The sequence below is a fragment of the Macaca fascicularis genome, chromosome 16 (assembly GCF_037993035.2).
Source record: "Macaca fascicularis isolate 582-1 chromosome 16, T2T-MFA8v1.1".
In the NCBI taxonomy this organism is placed as follows: domain Eukaryota; kingdom Metazoa; phylum Chordata; class Mammalia; order Primates; family Cercopithecidae; genus Macaca; species Macaca fascicularis.
In genome coordinates, this window is record NC_088390.1 from 74399153 (window position 1) to 74417190 (window position 18038).

General features: G+C 42.9%; 1 protein-coding gene and 1 long non-coding RNA gene across 23 annotated transcripts in view; one reads left to right on the forward strand and one right to left on the reverse strand.

Moving 5' to 3' along the window:
* Positions 1-16421, forward strand: part of BPTF (bromodomain PHD finger transcription factor) — a 151977-nt gene extending 135556 nt beyond the window's left edge. For 17 of the 22 annotated variants that reach the window (XR_012426038.1, XR_012426042.1, XR_012426040.1 and 14 more), the window contains 2 exons: positions 8184-8370; positions 15518-16421. Coding sequence is in view for 17 of the 22 variants with exons in the window: in XM_015438741.4 (XP_015294227.3) it covers positions 8184-8370; positions 15518-15554 (224 nt within the window). In the remaining 5 variants the exon portion in view is untranslated. Of the gene's footprint in view, positions 1-8183; positions 8371-14735; positions 15063-15517 lie in introns of those variants that run through there. The other 5 variants (XR_012426039.1, XM_015438744.4, XM_074020223.1 and 2 more) reach the window with 1 other exon arrangement.
* LOC135967747 (uncharacterized) lies at positions 149-7216 on the reverse strand. Its single transcript, XR_010581956.2, has 3 exons — positions 7084-7216; positions 571-689; positions 149-270 (listed from the first exon to the last, which is right to left on the reverse strand). It is a non-coding gene; the product is annotated as an uncharacterized lncRNA (long non-coding RNA).
* Positions 16422-18038: the final 1617 nt, after the last annotated feature.

Sequence of the window (18038 nt, forward strand, 5' to 3'; positions counted from 1 at the left end):
CCTCATTTCCCAGAAAAAAATGGTAATAGCAGCCACAAGTAATTGTATCAACACTAATGGCTACAAATGATTGTATTAAAAAATAATTTATCTGCAAAAGAAATTAGAAAAATTAAAACGTAGTTAAAAGCTTCCAAAGGATCACTTACTGCTAATGAAAGAATTATGTTCCAAAAGCCAGCTAAGCATTTTTTTAAATGAGAAGAGTTTGTGTTTCATGGCAGCTTCAAAGAGGGGGAAACATGAAGAGGAAATAAATGAAGACTGTCTCTGAAAAACAAACATAAACAAGTAGTTATTACCTCTGTTCTCCCGATGCTGAAAATGGAAGGAGTTAATCATTGTACATATTTCAAATTTGGGTAGTCACCATTGAGAAGGTACCCAGGAGACTGAGACAGGAGAATGGCGTGAACCTGGGAGGCGGAGCTTGCAGTGAGCCGAGATTGTGCCACTGCACTCCAGCCTGGGTGACAGAGCAAGACTCCGTCTCAAAAAAAAAAAGAAAAAGAAAAAGAAAATTTAGAAAATAAATACTACACAAAATTAGCCCGGCATGGTGGCACATACCTGTAATCCTAGCTGCTCGGGAGGCTGAGGCAGGAGAATCGCTTGAACCTGGGAGGCAGAGGTTGTATTGGGCCAAGATTGTGCCACTGCACTCCAGCCTGGACAACAGGAGCAAAACTCTATCTCAAAAAAAATAAAAAATAAAATAAATAAAGAAGATAAGCCGGGCACAGTGGCTCATGCCTATAATCCCAGCACTTTGAGAGGCCAAGACAAGTGGATGGCTTGAGCCCAGGATTTCAAGACCAGCCTGGACAACATGGCAAAACCCTGTCTCTCCAAAAAAATTTTTTTTAAATCAGCCGGGGCTAGGCACAGTGGCTCATGCCTATAATCCCAGCACTTTGGGAGGCTGAGGCGGGCAGATTGCTTGAGATCAGGAGTTCAAGACCAGCCTGGCCAACATGGTGAAACCTTATCTCTACTACAAAAAAAAATACAAAAATTAGCTGGGCGTGGTGGCAGGTGCTTGGACATTGTATGGTTCCAAGTTAATTAAGTATCCCTTAAAGTCCTAGGAGAACACATAGGTGAGTATATATCATGGAGGATATTAGCCTCCCAGCTAAGGACCCTGAGGCACAAAAATCACTTGAACCCAGGAGGCAGAGGTTGCTGTGAGACAAGATCGTGCCACTGCACTCCAGCCTGGGCAACAGAGAAAAACTCTGTCTCAAAAAACAAAAAGAGATAGTCATTACTTTTGGTGTGTTCTTGTATGCATGGGTGTTAAAATTCATATCATACAGTAAATACAAACATTTTCCTATGTAAATCTTCTTCAAAAACCCATGATTTTAATGGCTTTTTATGGTCCATTAGTTGAATATACCTTAGCTTATTTAACCAAAATTATTTTCTTGAAGAGCTGGTTTTCCTGTTTGTTTTTGCTTTTTTTAATACCAAGATAAACCCCAAATGGTGGCTCACCCAGCACTTTGGCCAAGGCAGGTGGATAGCTTGAGCCCAGGAATTTAATACCAGCCTGGGCAACATAGTGAGATCCTGTCTTTACAAGAAAACAAAAAATGCTTAGGGGGCTGAGGCGGGAGAATTGCTTGAACCCAGGAGGCAGAGTCCAGCCTGGCGAACAAGAGCGAAACTCCATCTCAAATAAATAAATAACAAAAAATGGCCGGGCACGGTGGCTCACATCTGTAATCCCAGCACTTTGGGAGGCTGAGGCGGGTGGATCACCTGAGGTTGGAGGTTCAAGACCAGTCTGACCAACATGGCAAAACCATCTCTACAAAAAAAATACAAAATTAGGTGTGGAGGCACATGCCTGTAATCCCAGCTACTTGGGAGGCTAAGACAGGAGAATTGCTTGAACCCAGGAGGTGGAGGTTGCAGTGAGCTGAGATTGGGCCATTGCACTCCAGCCTGGGCAGCAAGAGTGAAAGTCCGTCTCCAAAAAAAAACCTTTAGCCAGGCCTGGTGCCTCATGCCTGTGATCCCAGCCACTCAAGAGACTGAAGCAGGAGGATCGCTTCAGCTGGGAGGTAGAGGCTTTAGTGAGCCATAATCACACCACTGTATTCCAGCCTAGGCAACAAAGCGAGACCTTGTCCCACAAACATAATAATAAAATACAGATATACATCCATACTAAGTTAAACATAATCTCCTGTATCTCCTAAGTAGGTAAATAAAGATAATAATATAGATCTCCCAAAACATGTTGTTGAGAAAAGAAGTGAAAGTTACAGAGCAGTACCCAGATTTTAAGCAGTAAACATTTATTTTCTAAGAGTACCTAGATATGTTTAGAAATGCATAGAAAATGTCTGGAACAATATAGACTAAACTGAAAATAGTAATTTTCTTTAAGGGTATAAGGGAACCAACAAAATCAGCAACTTTTATTTTCTTAAATAGAAATAAGTTTAAATGAGTTATCATGTTCGGTAATGTGTTTTGTAAACTTAATACTTTTTCACATCAGCTGTTATAGACCTACATCATTTTTAATTATATGAAATTAAAATTAACACCCCCCAGCCAGGAATGGTGGCTCATGCCTGTAATCCCAGCACTTTGGAAGGCCGAGGTGGGCGGATCACAAGGTCAGGAGATTGAGACCATCCTGGCTAACTCGGTGAAACCCCGTCTCTACTAAAAATACAAAAAATTAGCCAGGTGTGGTGGCGGGCACCTGTAGTCCCAGCTACTCAGGAGGCTGAGGCAGGACAATGGCGTGAACCCGGGAGGTGGAGCTTGCAGTGAGCAGAGATCGCGCCACTGCACTCCAGCCTGGGCAACAGAGTGAGACTCCGTCTCAAAAAAAAAAAAAATTAACACCCCCCATCAATAGTTTTGTTGTGTGTAGTTTTTGCTAGTAAAACAACATGTCACTGAACATCTTTGTTTATACATCTGCCTGTACTTGTTCTAAAAAAACAGTCTCCAGGTGAAAGGGTCTAACTATATTTGAGGCTTTGCTGCTGCTGTTCTGCCCAGGCTGGAGTGCAGTGGTGCCATCACCAGCTCACTGCATCCTCATCCTCCCAGGCCCAGGTGATTCTCCCACCTCAGTCTTTTGAGTAGCGGGGATGTAGTACACTGTTTTTGTTTATTTTTTGACACGGAGTCTCGCTGTATCGCCTGGGCTGGAGTGCGGTGGCACTGTCTCAGCTTACTGCAACCTCTCCCTCCGTGGTTCAAGCGATTCTCCTGCGTCAGCCTTCTGAGTATCTGGGATTACAGGCGTGCGCCACCACACCCAGCTAATTTTTGTATCTTTAGTAGAGTCAGGGTTTCACCATGTTGGCCAGGCTGATCTTGAACTCCTGACCTCAAGGGATTCACCCACCTTGTCCTCCCAAAGTGCTGGGGTTAACAGGCGTGACCCACCGCACCTGGCCCTTTTTAGGCTTTTTTTTTTTTTTTTTTTTTTTTTTGAGACAGAGTCTCGCTCTGTTGCCCAGGCTGGAGTGCAGTGGCCGGATCTCAGCTCACTGCAAGCTCTGCCTCCCAGGTTTACGCCATTCTCCTGCCTCAGCCTCCCGAGTAGCTGGGACTACAGGCACCCACCACCTCGCCCGGCTAGTTTTTTGTATTTTTAGTAGAGACGGGGTTTCACCATGTTAGCCAGAATGGTCTCGATCTCCTGACCTCGTGATCCGCCCGTCTCGGCCTCCCAAAGTGCTGGGATTATAGGCTTGAGCCACCGCGCCCGGCTTTTTTTAAAAAAAAAAAAAAAAAAACAATGGCCAGGCAAGGGTGGCTCATCACTGTGACACCTCCACACTTCAGCCTGCGCAACAGAGTGAGACCCTGTCACAAAAAAAAAAAAAAAGAATTATTTTTAAATTACACTTAGGGCCGGGCACGGTGGCTCATGCCTGTAATCCCAGCCCTTTGGGAGGCTGAGGCGGGCAGGTTACAAGGTCAAGAGTTCAAGACCAGCTTGGCCAACATGGCAAAACCCTGTCTCTACTAAAAATACCAAAATTAGTTGGGCATGTGGTGCGTGCCTGTAATCCCAGCTACTCAGGAAGCTGAGTCAGGAGAATTGCTTGATCCCAAGAGGTGGAGGTTGCAGTGAGCCGAGATCGTGCCACTGCACTTCAGCCTGGGTGATAGATCGAGACTCCTTCTCAAAAAAAAAGAAAAAGAAAAAAGATAAAAATTACACATTAGCAAATTGAACCAGCTTCCACTAATTGTGTATATCTATAACATTCTGTCTGCACTCTTGAAAAACACTGAGTATTATCACTCTTTTGAGTGGCATATTTTTTGTCTTTGAAAATATTTATTTCAAAAGTAGTGTGTTTTATAGTGTACAAATGCAGATGTTACAGAGATGTAAAATGTAATATTTACCACTACTCCCATATTGTCCCCTACAGGTAACCTCTGTTAATAGGCCAGTGTTATCATTTTTAATTTCTGCTAATTTGTCAAAGAAAGTGTTTTTATGTAAGAGTATCCTATTTACATATTTCTTCTATTTTTCTCTCGAGATATTTATATTGTTATCAGTATTATTTAAGGGCTTTTATTTTATATTTTCATTTTTTGAGAAGGAGTCTCACTCTGTTGCCCAGGCTAGAGCACAGTGTCATGATTTTGAATCACTGCAACCTCCAGCACCCGGGTTCAACTGATTCTTCCACCTCAGCCTCCCGAGTAGCTGGCATTACAGGCGCCCACCATCACACCCAGCTAATTTCTGTATTTTTAGTAGAGATGGGGTTTCACCATGTTGGTTGACCAGGCTGGTCTTGAACTCTTGACCTCAGGTAATCCGCCCGCCTCTGCCTCCCAAAGTGCTGGGATTACAGACATGAGCCACCACGTCTGGCTATTTAAGGGCTATTTGTTTGTTTGTTTGTCTTTTTTTTTTTTTTTTGAGACGGAGTCTTACTCTGTCGCCCAGGCTGGAGTGCAGTGGCCGGATCTCAGCTCGCTGCAAGCCCTGCCTCCTGGGTTCACGCTATTCTCCTGCCTCAGCCTCCCGAGTAGCTGGGACTACAGGCGCCCGCCGCCTCGCCCGGCTAGTTTTTTTTTTTGAATTTTTTAGTAGAGACGGGGTTTCACCGGGTTAGCCAGGATGGTCTCGATCTCCTGACCTCGTGATCCGCCCGTCTCGGCCTCCCAAAGTGCTGGGATAACAGGCTTGAGCCACCGCGCCCGGCCTTTAAGGGCTATTTGTATACTAAAAAGAAGTAAAAGTTTTATGATTTTTTTGGCATATGGTAGTTTTTAACATTTTTTGGAGTCATATCTATTAATCATAAATAGGCATCATGCTTGGAGTCTTTTTCCTCTTCCATGATATATACTTACCTATGTGTTCTAGGACTAAATTTAAGGGATATCTAATTAACTTGGAGCCATTCGGTGTCCAAGCGTTATTCACATACTTTATTAAAACGAAAATTAGTCAAGCAGTAGTAACCAGCACATAAGTGTGAACCAAGAATGTCCTAGTGTGATGTGTTCGCTCTTTCCTGTACACCTTACATGAACCTACAGCATTGATGTGCCAAGTCTTGCTTGGAATCAAGCTATGTGTATTTTCACAGTTCTTCACATTTACACATTTTTTTTAAAACTACATAAACTGGAGCTTTCAAAGAGGTGTGTGTGTGTGTGTGTGTATACTAAAATATATATAACACAGTTTGCCATTTTAATCATTTTTGTATATACAGCTCAGTTACTACATTTACAGTGTTTTGTCTCCTAGTACTTTTTATGGTTTTAATTTTTGCCCTTGGATTTTAATAAACTCAGAATTATCTGGCATATAATGAGATAGAATTTTTTTTTTTTTTCAGATATGTAGGCAGTTGCCTCAAACTCTTTTTTTTGTTTTTGCTTTTGTTTTTTGAGACGTTGTCTCGCTCTGTCGCCCAGGCAGTGGTGAGTGCAGTGGTGCGATCTTGGCTCACTGCAGCCTCCACTTCCTGGGTTCAAGGGATTCTCCCCTCAGCCTCCCTAGTAGCTGGGATTAAAGGCATGTGCCACCATGCCCAGCTTATTTTTGTATTTTCAGTAGAGATGGGGTTTCTCTGTGTTGGCCAGGGTGGTCTCAGAACTCCTGACCTCAGGTGATACGCCCAATACGCCCACCTCGGCCTCCAAAGTGCTGGGATTACAGACGTGAGCCACCCCGGCCGCAACCTCATTTATCAATGAACTCCTTTCCCTACTGACCTGAAGGGACATCCTTAACATATGTGAAATTCTTACACTAGATACAGTTAAATCTGTTCGTGGTTTGAACTTGTCTCTGTTAGTGTTTGTGGTGTTCTGCGTGCTGCCACACTTTGCGTTATCACAGCTTTAGAATAGTTTTTAATGGCTGACAGATAAGATTCCCTCGCATTACTTTTACTTTTCAGCTGTTTCTTAGGTATTCTAGTACTTTTACTTATTGGATGAACTTTCAAGTCACTTTCAAATTCAAAAATATTCACGAAGCTTTAGTTTGGAATGTGTTGACTGTGCACCCTAGATAGATTGGAGATTACTGGCCTTTCACGCTCTCAGATACTTATGTCAAATTGTATACAGAATTTTATTTCAAGCACAGCGTTCTCCTAGGATCAATGTTGTTTCAGGTAGATTTATTTCAGTCAGTACATTCCAAAGCAGTTGCCTGCTCTACAGCAAAAAAAAAAACAAATTTGTTTTCCTGTGCTTTCTCACTACAATCAACGTGGGAGAATTCTGTTTGCTGACCTCTGGTCGCCAAGAAGTGGGTGGGGATTTCTCCCCATGAACAACCAATCCAGTCGTCTGCTTCAGACCCTAACTGGGTGTCTTCTAATTCAATTCAATTCTGACACTATCTACCTGAAGATAGGGTCAGATTCCACAGGCTGGGGACTCAGTCCCCAAGATTACCCCCTCTTGAGATGCTAATTGCCATCCCCAGGTTGTTTTACCTGCATGTCTGACCGTCTGGCTATAAATCAGGGTTCCCACAAGCTTCTCCTAAGATTCAGTAATTTGCAGGAGCAGCTCACAGAACTCAGGGAAACACCTACTTAGGCTTACCGGTTTATTAAGGACACTGCAAAGGATTCCGATGAACACCAGGTGGAGAGGATGCACAGGGCAACGCTGTGGGGAGGGGCGTTCATGCCCTCTCTGGGCACACCACCTGCCAGTCACGTCCACACGTTCAGCTGTATCAGGAAGCTCTCTGAACCCAGTCCTTTTGGGTTTTTAGGGAAGCTTCATTACGTAGGCATGAGTGATTACACCCTTGGCCATTGGTGATCAGTTTAACCTTTAGCCCCTCTTCCCTTCCGGAGGTTGGGGGATGGGACTGAAAGTCCCAACCCTCTAATCCTGACTAGGTCCTTCCGGTGACCATCCCCCATTCCGAAGCTATCTAGGGAATTCCAGCCACCAGTCATTAACATATAAAAGAAACTTACCACTCTGGAGATTCCAACCGTGTTAGGAGCTAAGTGTCAAGAAATCGGGACAAAGACCAAGTATATATTTCACAATATTACACCCATCTATCACCATAATGATTTTCTCCTTTCTACATATTGCCTGTACTATTACATACTAATATTCGTATCAGCTAATATTTTTCCCTTACATTTAAGTGGACACTTATCATTGCAGTCATGAATGGTAAGACAGTATCACTTTGTCACAAATATAAGGTAACAATAAAAATGAATAAAAAAGCAATATGATGTTATTAAAGTCTAATGCAAGGATCATAAAGCCACTAGTACAGAGACTTTGTTCTTAATTCTGGATTCCCACCTTTTCTTTGTACATATACTAAATTGTTTGCATGTAGAAATGTGTTATACTTAGATATGTATAGATCATGTTGGTGTGTTTCATTGATCTCAAACCATTTGAATGAAGGACTATTCTATGCAGTTAACTGAAAGTAAAAGAACCTTCTTAACAGCAGCCAGGATTTATTTATTAGAACCTCAGTCAGAAACAAAATTGGAAAAGTACTCTTTTGTTCTTCATGAATTGCAAAATAACCTCCAGGGTGAACCAGCCTGGTTCCAGGACTGCTTGCAAAGTAAACATATATATTTGTTAGAACTTCAGAGGATATTCACATTGGAAAAACCTTAAAGCTCTGAAAATGTTTTACATTTTGTGTTTTTAAGACCTTGCCACCATGGAAGAAAGAGTACAAAGACGGTATTATGAAAAGCTGACGGAATTTGTGGCAGATATGACCAAAATTTTTGATAACTGTCGTTACTACAATCCAAGTGACTCCCCGTTTTACCAGTGTGCAGAAGTTCTTGAATCATTCTTTGTACAGAAATTGAAAGGATTCAAAGCTAGCAGGTGAGCAAATGGGTTCAGTGTTCTGAATTAATTCAGCTCTTCACTCTTTTTATACTACTCTGTCTCAAGATTCAACCAGTGCAGTTTATGGTAATTTAACCTTAAATATCTTTAAAAAACAAAAACAAAAAATCAAGACTCCAGGGTTATAATCTACTGGCAAGGAGAAGTGGACAGACAAAATATTGGGAAATTGCTGGATTTGTCGTTGATCTGCTTAAAGTCTTTTTTTAAAATTCACAAAGTGGCCAGGCGCAGTGGCTCACACCTGTAATCCCAACACTTTGGGAGGCCAAGGCAGGCAGATCACCTGAGATCAGGAGTTCAAGACCAGCCTGGCCAACATGGAGACACCGTGTCTCTTACTAAAAATACGAAAATTAGGCCGGGCGCGGTGGCTCAAGCCTGTAATCCCAGCACTTTGGGAGGCCGAGACGGGCGGATCACGAGGTCAGGAGATCGAGACCATCCTGGCGAACACGGTGAAACCCCGTCTCTACTTAAAAAAATACAAAAAAAAACCTAGCCGGGCGAGGCGGCGGGCGCCTGTAGTCCCAGCTACTCGGGAGGCTGAGGCAGGAGAATGGCGTAAACCCGGGGGGCGGAGCTTGCAGTGAGCTGAGATCCGGCCACTGCACTCCAGCTCGGGCGACAGAGCCAGACTCCGTCTCAAAAAAAAAAAAAAAAGAAAAAAGAAAAAAAAAAAAGAAAGAAAATTAGCCAGGTGTGGTGACACACGCATGTAATCTCAGCTGCTTGGGAGGCTGAGACACAAGAATCACTTGAACTTGGGAGGCAGAGGTTGCAGTGAGCCAAGATCACACCACTGCACTCCAGCCTGGGTGACAATGAGACTCTCACGGTAGGGGGTGGGGGGGTGGAATTCCCAGCTTTGTCAACACAGTGAGATTGTGTCTCTACAAAAATTTTAAAAATTAACCGGGCATAGTGGCATATACCCATTGTCCTAGCTACTCAGGAGACTGTGACAGGAAGATCACTGTGCCCAGGAGTTCAAGGCTGCCGTGAGCTGTAATTACACCACTGCTCTCCAACCTGAGTGACAGAGTGAGACCCTGTCTCAAAAAAAAAGACAAGAATGAAAGAAAAATTTGCTGAGCTGATGATAGTCACAGGACTTTAAATTCTAGCAGAATAAATTCCTTCACTCAGCAAATGACTTTTGAGAACCTGATGTGTGTACACCAGATACAGGGAATTTAGCAGTGAATAAATTAAGGCCCTTGCACTCTATGAGGGGTAGGGAGGAGCAAGGGAGACAGTTGATAAACCTTATAAACCAGGTGGACAAATGGAAAAAGACTCACCCCTACATACATCACTATAAAATTTCCAAACGCTAAGAATAAAAGAAACTCTTAGATAAAACAGACAATCTATGAAACAAGAAATAGATTGGTGTCAGATTTTTCTGCTATGACATTTAGTGCTAGAAGATTATGGAAGAATAAATCTAAAAGTTTAAGAAAAAATGATTGGCCGGGTGCGGTGGCTTAAGCCTGTAATCCCAGCACTTTGGGAGGCCGAGACGGGCGGATCAAGAGGTCAGGAGATCGAGACCATCCTGGCTAACACGGTGAAACCCTGTCTCTACTAAAAAATACAAAAAACTAGCCGGGCGCGGTGGCGGGCGCCTGTAGTCCCAGCTACTCGGGAGGCTGAGGCAGGAGAATGGCGTGAACCCAGGAGGCGGATTTTTCAGTGAGCCGAGATCCGGCCACTGCACTCCAGCCTGGGCGGCAGAGCGAGACTCCGTCTCAAAAAAAAAAAAAAAAAAAAAAAAGATTGTCAGTTGCATCCAAACGGTCAAGTTTAGAGGCAGAATAAATACATTTTCAGTCACGTGAGGACTCAGGACATCCTTTCTTGGCAGGTATTTTTAAAAAGTATGTGCTATTGGCCAGGCACGATGGCTCAAGCCTGTAATCCCAGCACTTTGGGAGGCCAAGGCAGGTGGATTACTTGAGGTCAGCAGTTCAAGATCATCCTGGCCAACATGGTGAAACCCCATCTCTACTTAAAATACAAAAATTAGGCGGGCATAATGGTGCACGCCTGTAGTCTCAGCTACACAGGAGACGAGGCATGAGAATCGCTTGAACCCGGGAGGCACAGGCTGCAGTGAGCTGAGATTGTGCCACTGCATTCCAGTCTTGGTGTCAAAGTGAGACTCCATCTCAGAAGAAAAAAAAATGTGTGCTATCAAAAATAAGGAAACAAATTTTTTCCTTTTTAATGATCTTCTTGTAATCCCAGCACTTTGGGAGGCCGAGGTGGGTGGATCACGAGGTCAAGAGATCGAGACCATCCTGGCTAACACAGTGAAATGCCATGTCTGCTAAAAATACAAAAAAAAAAATTAGCCGGGCGTGGTGGGGGGGCGCCTGTTGTCCCAGCTACTCCCGAGGCTGAGGCAGGAGAATGGTGTGAACCCCGGCAGCGGAGCTTGCAGTGAGCCGAGATGGCGCCACTGCACTCCAGCCAGGGCGACAGAGCGAGACTCTGTCTCAAAAAAAAAAAGAAAAGCATCTTTTTTTTTTTTGAAACGGAGTTTCACTCTTGTTGCTCAGGCTAGATTGGAGTACAATGGCGCCATCTCGGCTCACTGCAACCTCCGCCTTCCTGGATTCAAGGGATTCTCCTGCCTCAGCCTCTCTAGTAGCTGGGATTACAGGGGTTTCTGCATGTTGGCAAGGCTGGTCTCAAACTCCCAATCTCAGGTGATCCGCCCGCCTCGGCCTCCAAAAGTGCTGGGATTAACAGGCGTGAGCCACCGCGCCCGGCCATGATGTATCTTTTTAATTAGGGACAGGGTCTTGCTATGATCCAAGCTAGTCTTGAATTCCTGAGTTTAAGCAATCCTCCCACCAGCCTTGGCCTCCCAAAGTGCTGGGATTACAGCCATGAGCCATTGCACTGGGCCAGAAATTTTTTTTTTTTTTTTTTTTTTTTGAGACAGTCTCACTCTGTTGCCCAGAATGGAGTTCAGTGACACAATCTTGGCTCACTGCAACCTCTGCCTCCTGGGTTCAAGCAATTCTTCTGCCTCAGTCTCCCAAGTAGCTGGGATTATAGGCGCCCACCACCATGCCCAGCTGATGTTTGTATTTTTAGTGGAGACGAGGTTTCACCATGTTGGCCAAGCTGGTCTCAAACTCCAGACCTCGTGATCCCCCTGCCTTGGCCTCCCAAAGTGCTGGGATTACAGACGTGAGCCACCGCGCCTGGCCAGAAATTTTTGTTTATTTGAGTTCAGAAAACAGGAGGTTCAGGAAAGCAATGAGAATTACTCTGACCCAAGGTGACATTTGTACAGCAGGCTGTAAAATGTCAGCAGTCCAAATCCTAACAGGAGAATGGAGCACTCCCCAGAGGCTCAGTAGAGCAAGAAAATGACTCATACATTAGATAATTTGTTTAAGACAGAAAAACATAAGGCTATGATTAAGCCGAAGAATGTCAGGGATAAAAATGAAAGGCAATTAGAAACACCACTAAAAACAGAAAGTTGTGTAAGTGTGCTCTGTTAGCTGGGCACGGTGGCTCGTGCCTGTAATCCCAACACATTGAGAGACTGAGGCAGGAGGATGCTTCAGCCGAGGAATTCTAGACCAGCCTGGGCAACATGACGAAACCCCATCTTTACAAAACATAAAATTTAGCCAGGCATGGTGATGTGCACCTGTGGTCCCAGCTACTTCAGAGGCTGAAGTGGGAGGATTGAGCCCAGGAGGTAGATGCTGCAGTGAGCCATGTTCATGCCATGCACTCTAGCCTGGACGACACAATAAGACCCTGTCTCAAAAAAAAAAAAAAAAAAAGCCCTATTAGCAAAAGACTAGGTGCTACAGAGAAAAATATTTACATTTTCGTAGTAACATTGGGCCAGGCACAGTGGCTCACACCTGTAATCCCAGTGCTTTGGAAGGCCAGGGTGCGTGGATCATCTGAGGTCAGGAGTTGAGACCAGCCTGACCAACATGCTGAAACCCCGTCGCTACTAAAAATACAAAAATTAGGTGTGGTGGCACATGCCTGTAATCCCAGCTACGCAGGAGGCTGAGACAGAATCACTTGGACCTGGGAGGTGGAGGTTGCAGTGCACCAAAACCACGCCACTGCACTCCAGCCTGGGCCACAAGAGCAAAACTCTGTCTCAAAAATAATAAAAATAAGGCCGGGCGCGGTGGCTCAAGCCTGTAATCCCAGCACTTTGGGAGGCCGAGGCGGGCGGATCACAAGGTCAGGAGATCGAGACCACAGTGAAACCCCGTCTCTACTAAAAACACAAAAAATTAGCCGGGCGCAGTGGCGGGCGCCTGTAGTCCTAGCTACTCAGGAGGCTGAGGCAGGAGAATGGCGTGAACCCAGGAGGCGGAGCTTGCAGTGAGCCGAGATCGCGCCACTGCACTCCAGCCTGGGCAACAGCGTGAGACTCCGTCTCAAAAAATAATAATAATAATAATAATAATAAAAATAATGACATTGATTTTCAACTTTTAGAATCACCCTATAGACAAAGCATAGAATTATGTAATTTTTAAATTATAGGGAAATAAAACTCGAGACTCAAAAAGGGAGGTGAGAAAATGGTTAAGTGAGCTTGGTTCTCATTGCCATAGCAGGGCTTAAACAAAAGTTGATAAAACAAGAAATAGCTGTATAAGAAATCTACCCTGGCTGGGTGTGGTGGTGGCTCATGCCTATAATCCCAGCACTTTGGAAGGCCGAGGCAGGCGGATCACCTAAGGTCAGGAGTTTGAGACCAGCCTGGCCAACGTGGTAAAACCCCGTCTACACTAAAAATAAAAAAATTAGCCAGGCATGGTGGTGCACATCTGTAAGTCCCAGCTACTCGGGAGGCTGAGACAGGAGAATCAGTTGAACCTGGGAGGCGGAGGTTGCAGATCGTACCACTACACTCCAGCCCAGGTGACAAGAGTGAGACTCAAAAAAAAAAAAAAAAAACCCTACTCAGGCTGGGTGTGGTGGCTTATGCCTGTAATCCTAACACTTTGGGAGGCTGACGTGGGTGGATCACTACTTGAGGTCAGGGGTTCAAGACCAACCTGGCCAACATGATAAAACCTCATTTCTACTGAAAATACAAAAATTAGCTGGGCTTGGGGACAGGCACCTGTAATCCCACCTACTGGGGAGGCTGAGGCAGGAGAATCATTTGAACCCGGGAGGAGAAGTTTGCAGTGAGCAGAGATCCCGCCACTGCATTGCAGCCTGGGCAACATTGAGACTCCGTCTCAAAAAGGAAAAGAAATCTACCCAGAGAACTGAAAAGTCAAAGGAATTGATCATAGGGAGCCAGCCTGGATTTCAGATGGAGTTAAGGTAGGACAGAGGAGCACAACTTCTCATTATAAGCCCCTCTATGCTTTTTGATTTGTGCATCATGGTTATTCCTCTAGTTCAGTTTCTAAAATTGCTTTTTTAAATTGGAAAGGCCTTTGGTGGTATCTGTGAGGTAGAAGCCAAGGGGTGAGAATCCTACCCTGGTGCCAGCTTGCTGGCAGAACCCAGAGGATGACTGCTGGTAACTGCTGATGAAGGAGAGGAAATTGCCTGGAGGTCCTGGGGCCTGTAGGCAAGACAAAGGGAACTTGGTAAAGGAGAGATGGAAGCCTAGGCTGGGCCTGCACAGTGAAGGGGCCACTTACGATGGCTTCTTGCCACCTGGTTATTTTATGTAGCTTTTTAATATACTCAAGTTGACATAATTTTCATTAAAGCACATGGGAGCTGAATCGAGAAGTTTGCTCAATTCTGCTTAAATAAACAAATTAGGCTGTGCACAGTGGCACACGCCTGTGATACCAACACTTTGAGAAGCCAAAGCAGGCAGTTTGCTTGAGCCCAGGAGTTTGAGACCAGCCTGGGCAACATGGGGAATCCCCATCTCTACAAAAACTATGAAAAAATTAGCCGGGCATGGTGGCACGTGCCTGTAGTCCCAGCTACCCAGGAGGCTGAGGTAAGAGGATCACCTGAGCCCTGGAGGTTGGGACTGCAGTGAGCTGTGATTGCGCCGCTGCACTCCAGACCGGGCTAGAGAGCGAGACCTTGTCTCAAAACAAAACAAAATTACAGTGTAAAGAATTGTAAAAGGGCAACTTGCTATTGCCTTTTTAGGGAATTTCCAGATTTAAGGCAGAATGAAACATAACTAGCCAGTTATTGATACTTGATTTATGTATGGATTTCCAGAATTTCCTTTGCCATATTTTCCCATTTTAATTTATGATCTCCAGCATTGTTTGCACATTTTTTTCATTACTGCACTTTGTTATAATTCATCATTTATACCATCCATATTCTTTCTTTTCTTACAGATTGTGATATCTTTAGTCTGAATTTTTAACTGGAATCAGAACTGGATGTTGTGGTCACTCTTTGTTTTATTGTACCTCGTGATTACCTAATTCAAAATTGCCCCCCAAAAAGTCAGATTAGTTAATATAATTTTTTAATGTTAAAGATGTATCGTGGTAAAACATTTATTCTAGCAGCCATGTTGAACAATGTATTTAAAAATTGTAAACTCTTGGAATACTGTATTTATCTGCTATTGCAATATAAAGTCCTTTGACTTAGTCCTGGTAACTGTACAGTAATTTGGTTTACTAATGAAAGTTGTGAATAAAACTGTGAAACTAGAAGGGAGACTTTCTGGACTTTAATAGAAAAAATGTGATTTTAAGGTTGCTTTTTTTTTTTTTAAGCATATTTTTCCCTTTATATTCCCCTCATCGATGTAAATAAACACACACACACACACACACACACACACACCTTTCACCACAATGGTAATGCTTCTGTAAATGCCTCTATTTGTCCAGTTGGCTGAAAATATTGTAATCTTTATTAGACAAATATTATATATATATTTTAATATTGGCTTTTTCCAGTGAGTTATTATGTTTAGTGTACAGTGAAAAGTTTGAATATTATAGGTTAAAAATTTCTTAATCGTTCTTTTCTATTCGCTTGCCAAGGGTGAATGAAAGAACATGGCTGCTTCTCCCAGACTGACTGACCTTGGCATCCGCATAAAGCATCATTGTTTTCAAAAATGAAGGGTGCTTAATTGTTCCCTTTTTTCTATATTCTGTAGGTCTCATAACAACAAACTGCAGTCTACAGCTTCTTAAAGTTCAGCGTGTTAACCTAACATAAAACACAGCAAGAATCTGGTTGTCTGAACTATTTTAAATTAAGGAGCCAGATGTTTTTAGTCAGGCTATCCTGACAAGACTTGACCTAAACTTCGTTTTTATTGGTCATAACAGTCCAATTATATTCTTGGCCAATTTTGTCCAACGGACAAGAAAAAAGCAAAGTCAACGACACCATTATCTTGTCAAGATCAAATGGTTTTACTATTGTGGCAGAAGCGAGAAAACTTTGTTTATTGAAAAAAAAAAGAAAAAGAAAGCAAGAAAAAAAGATACTATGGGGTCAAGTGTAACTCCATGGAAATGCCACGTCTGCTCTTCAGTGAAGAAGCTGGTTTAGAGTCTCACAGAAAACTTTTGACTGTATTTATTTATTGTTGCAAAAAAGACGCTTTTTTATTGCTGCCCTCATTTGTCAGCTAATTATTTTTTCTTATAAAATCCAGCCCCGGTTACATATAATCATCTGTATCTTATCATGATTCCTGTAGGTAAAAGTACAAGACGACCTCTAGATGTCTTTTCTTTCTATGAAAGGAGCTGCTATGTACACATGTGCACACACACACAACTGGGAATCAACAATGAGTTTATTGTTCATGGTAGATTAAAATGAAGCTTGCATAAAGGTTGGGCTAAGTGGTCCTGGACTACAGACTCTGTTGCCTTGAATATAAACAGTACAATTTGTCAATTACTCCGCACCAGGCTAAAATGAGTAAAATCTATTTGAAGGTATCTTGTTTGTAAACATTTGTCAGATTCTAATTTTTTTCTTTTGTATTAAAATTCAACTATGGATGTATATGAAACAAAATAAATGGAGATAATTTTTCTCCCACAGACAGAGGTGTCTTTGAATGTGCGCTAATGATTATCTGTAAGCCTTTGTGGGGGAGGGAGGGCTGCAAGGTCATGAAAGGCAGAAGAATCTAATTGTGCCTGGATCTCTCCAGCACAGCAGTGGCCCCTCGTTTTACCATTCCCAGTCCATTGTCGTCACATCAGAGAAAAATCTTCAGGGGTGCTAGTCCTGTTGCATCAGTTGATCATACTAACAAAAAAGGTAATGTGGCAAGATACACATTGCCTTCATCTGTACATTCTGTGATACCAGGCAGATTACCAGTTACAGACAGCTACTTACATTTTATGAAGGGCATTTTGTGGATGACCTTATCCTCTGTGTTATTTGTTGATTGGGTTTGTTTTCTGTTTGTTGGTTGGTTTGTTTCTTCCATGTAAGGAAAAGTAGTGTAAACAGTAGCGAGAAAATGGAAACCACAGAGGAAGATGTGTTTTGCATGTTTTTCCTTTCAATGTTCTTACACGTTGTATCACTGCATTGTGGTAATAGCTTCTATAAAATCTGCCATAGTTGGATTATGCAGCTTTGCAAAAATTTTACTAGATTTTGCACTAACTCATACTAGCTTTGTCCTACCAACTTCTGGAATTTATCTAATTATTGTTTTTAAAAGTTTCTTTCCTTTTAATGTTTCCCTGCTATGCAAAACCTTTCCCAGACCTCAGTTTCTTAAAAGAAAGATGTTGCTACAGTTCCCGATTCTTTCTTATTACAGGCTCAGGTGTACAGGTTATTCTGGGTTAATTTTATCTAATGAAGCCCATTCCTTTTTGTACATAAAGATGTCACTTAAACCTATGCTTACAAACTAAAGAGACTAATCGCTCAATATGAAAACATGAAAAAATTTTTGCTTAAAGTATTAAGATGGAAGTAGTTAAATATGGGTTATTTTGTCCTTTTACTTTTTAAAAAAAAATGTTACTTATTGTATGCACTGTGCTGATGCAAGAATTCTACATTTTAATGAATTATAAAATTATTCTGCATCTCATCACGTCACAGTATTTCTGTACTATTTATTCATATATATATATATAAAAATATATATGGGCTTAATCATTTAAAATTTGTTGCAGCAAGAACTTTCCTACCTGTAGGCAATAGATTGCTATGTTTTTAACAAATTGTGGCAAATTCTAAACAGCAATTCTTTTGTACGTAATAGGACATTTCATCCTAGAAAAATAAAGTAATGTTTTTGACATTGGATTTGGTGCAGTTTCTTTTTTTTTTTTTTTTGAGACGGAGTCTCACGCTGTTGTCCAGGCTGGAGTGCAGTGGCGCGATCTCGGCTCACTGCAAGCTCCGCCTCCTGGGTTCACGCCATTCTCCTGCCTCAGCCTCCTGAGTAGCTGGGACTACAGGCGCCCGCCACCGCGCCCGGCTAATTTTTTGTATTTTTAGTAGAGACGGGGTTTCACTGTGGTCTCGATCTCCTGACCTTGTGATCCGCCCGCCTCGGCCTCCCAAAGTGCTGGGATTACAGGCTTGAGCCACCGTGCCCGGCCGGATTTGGTGCAGTTTCTAATGAAGCAATGGTTGGTTGGTTAATATGTTTTCTGTAGCTGTTAGCCTTGCCAAATTGTATA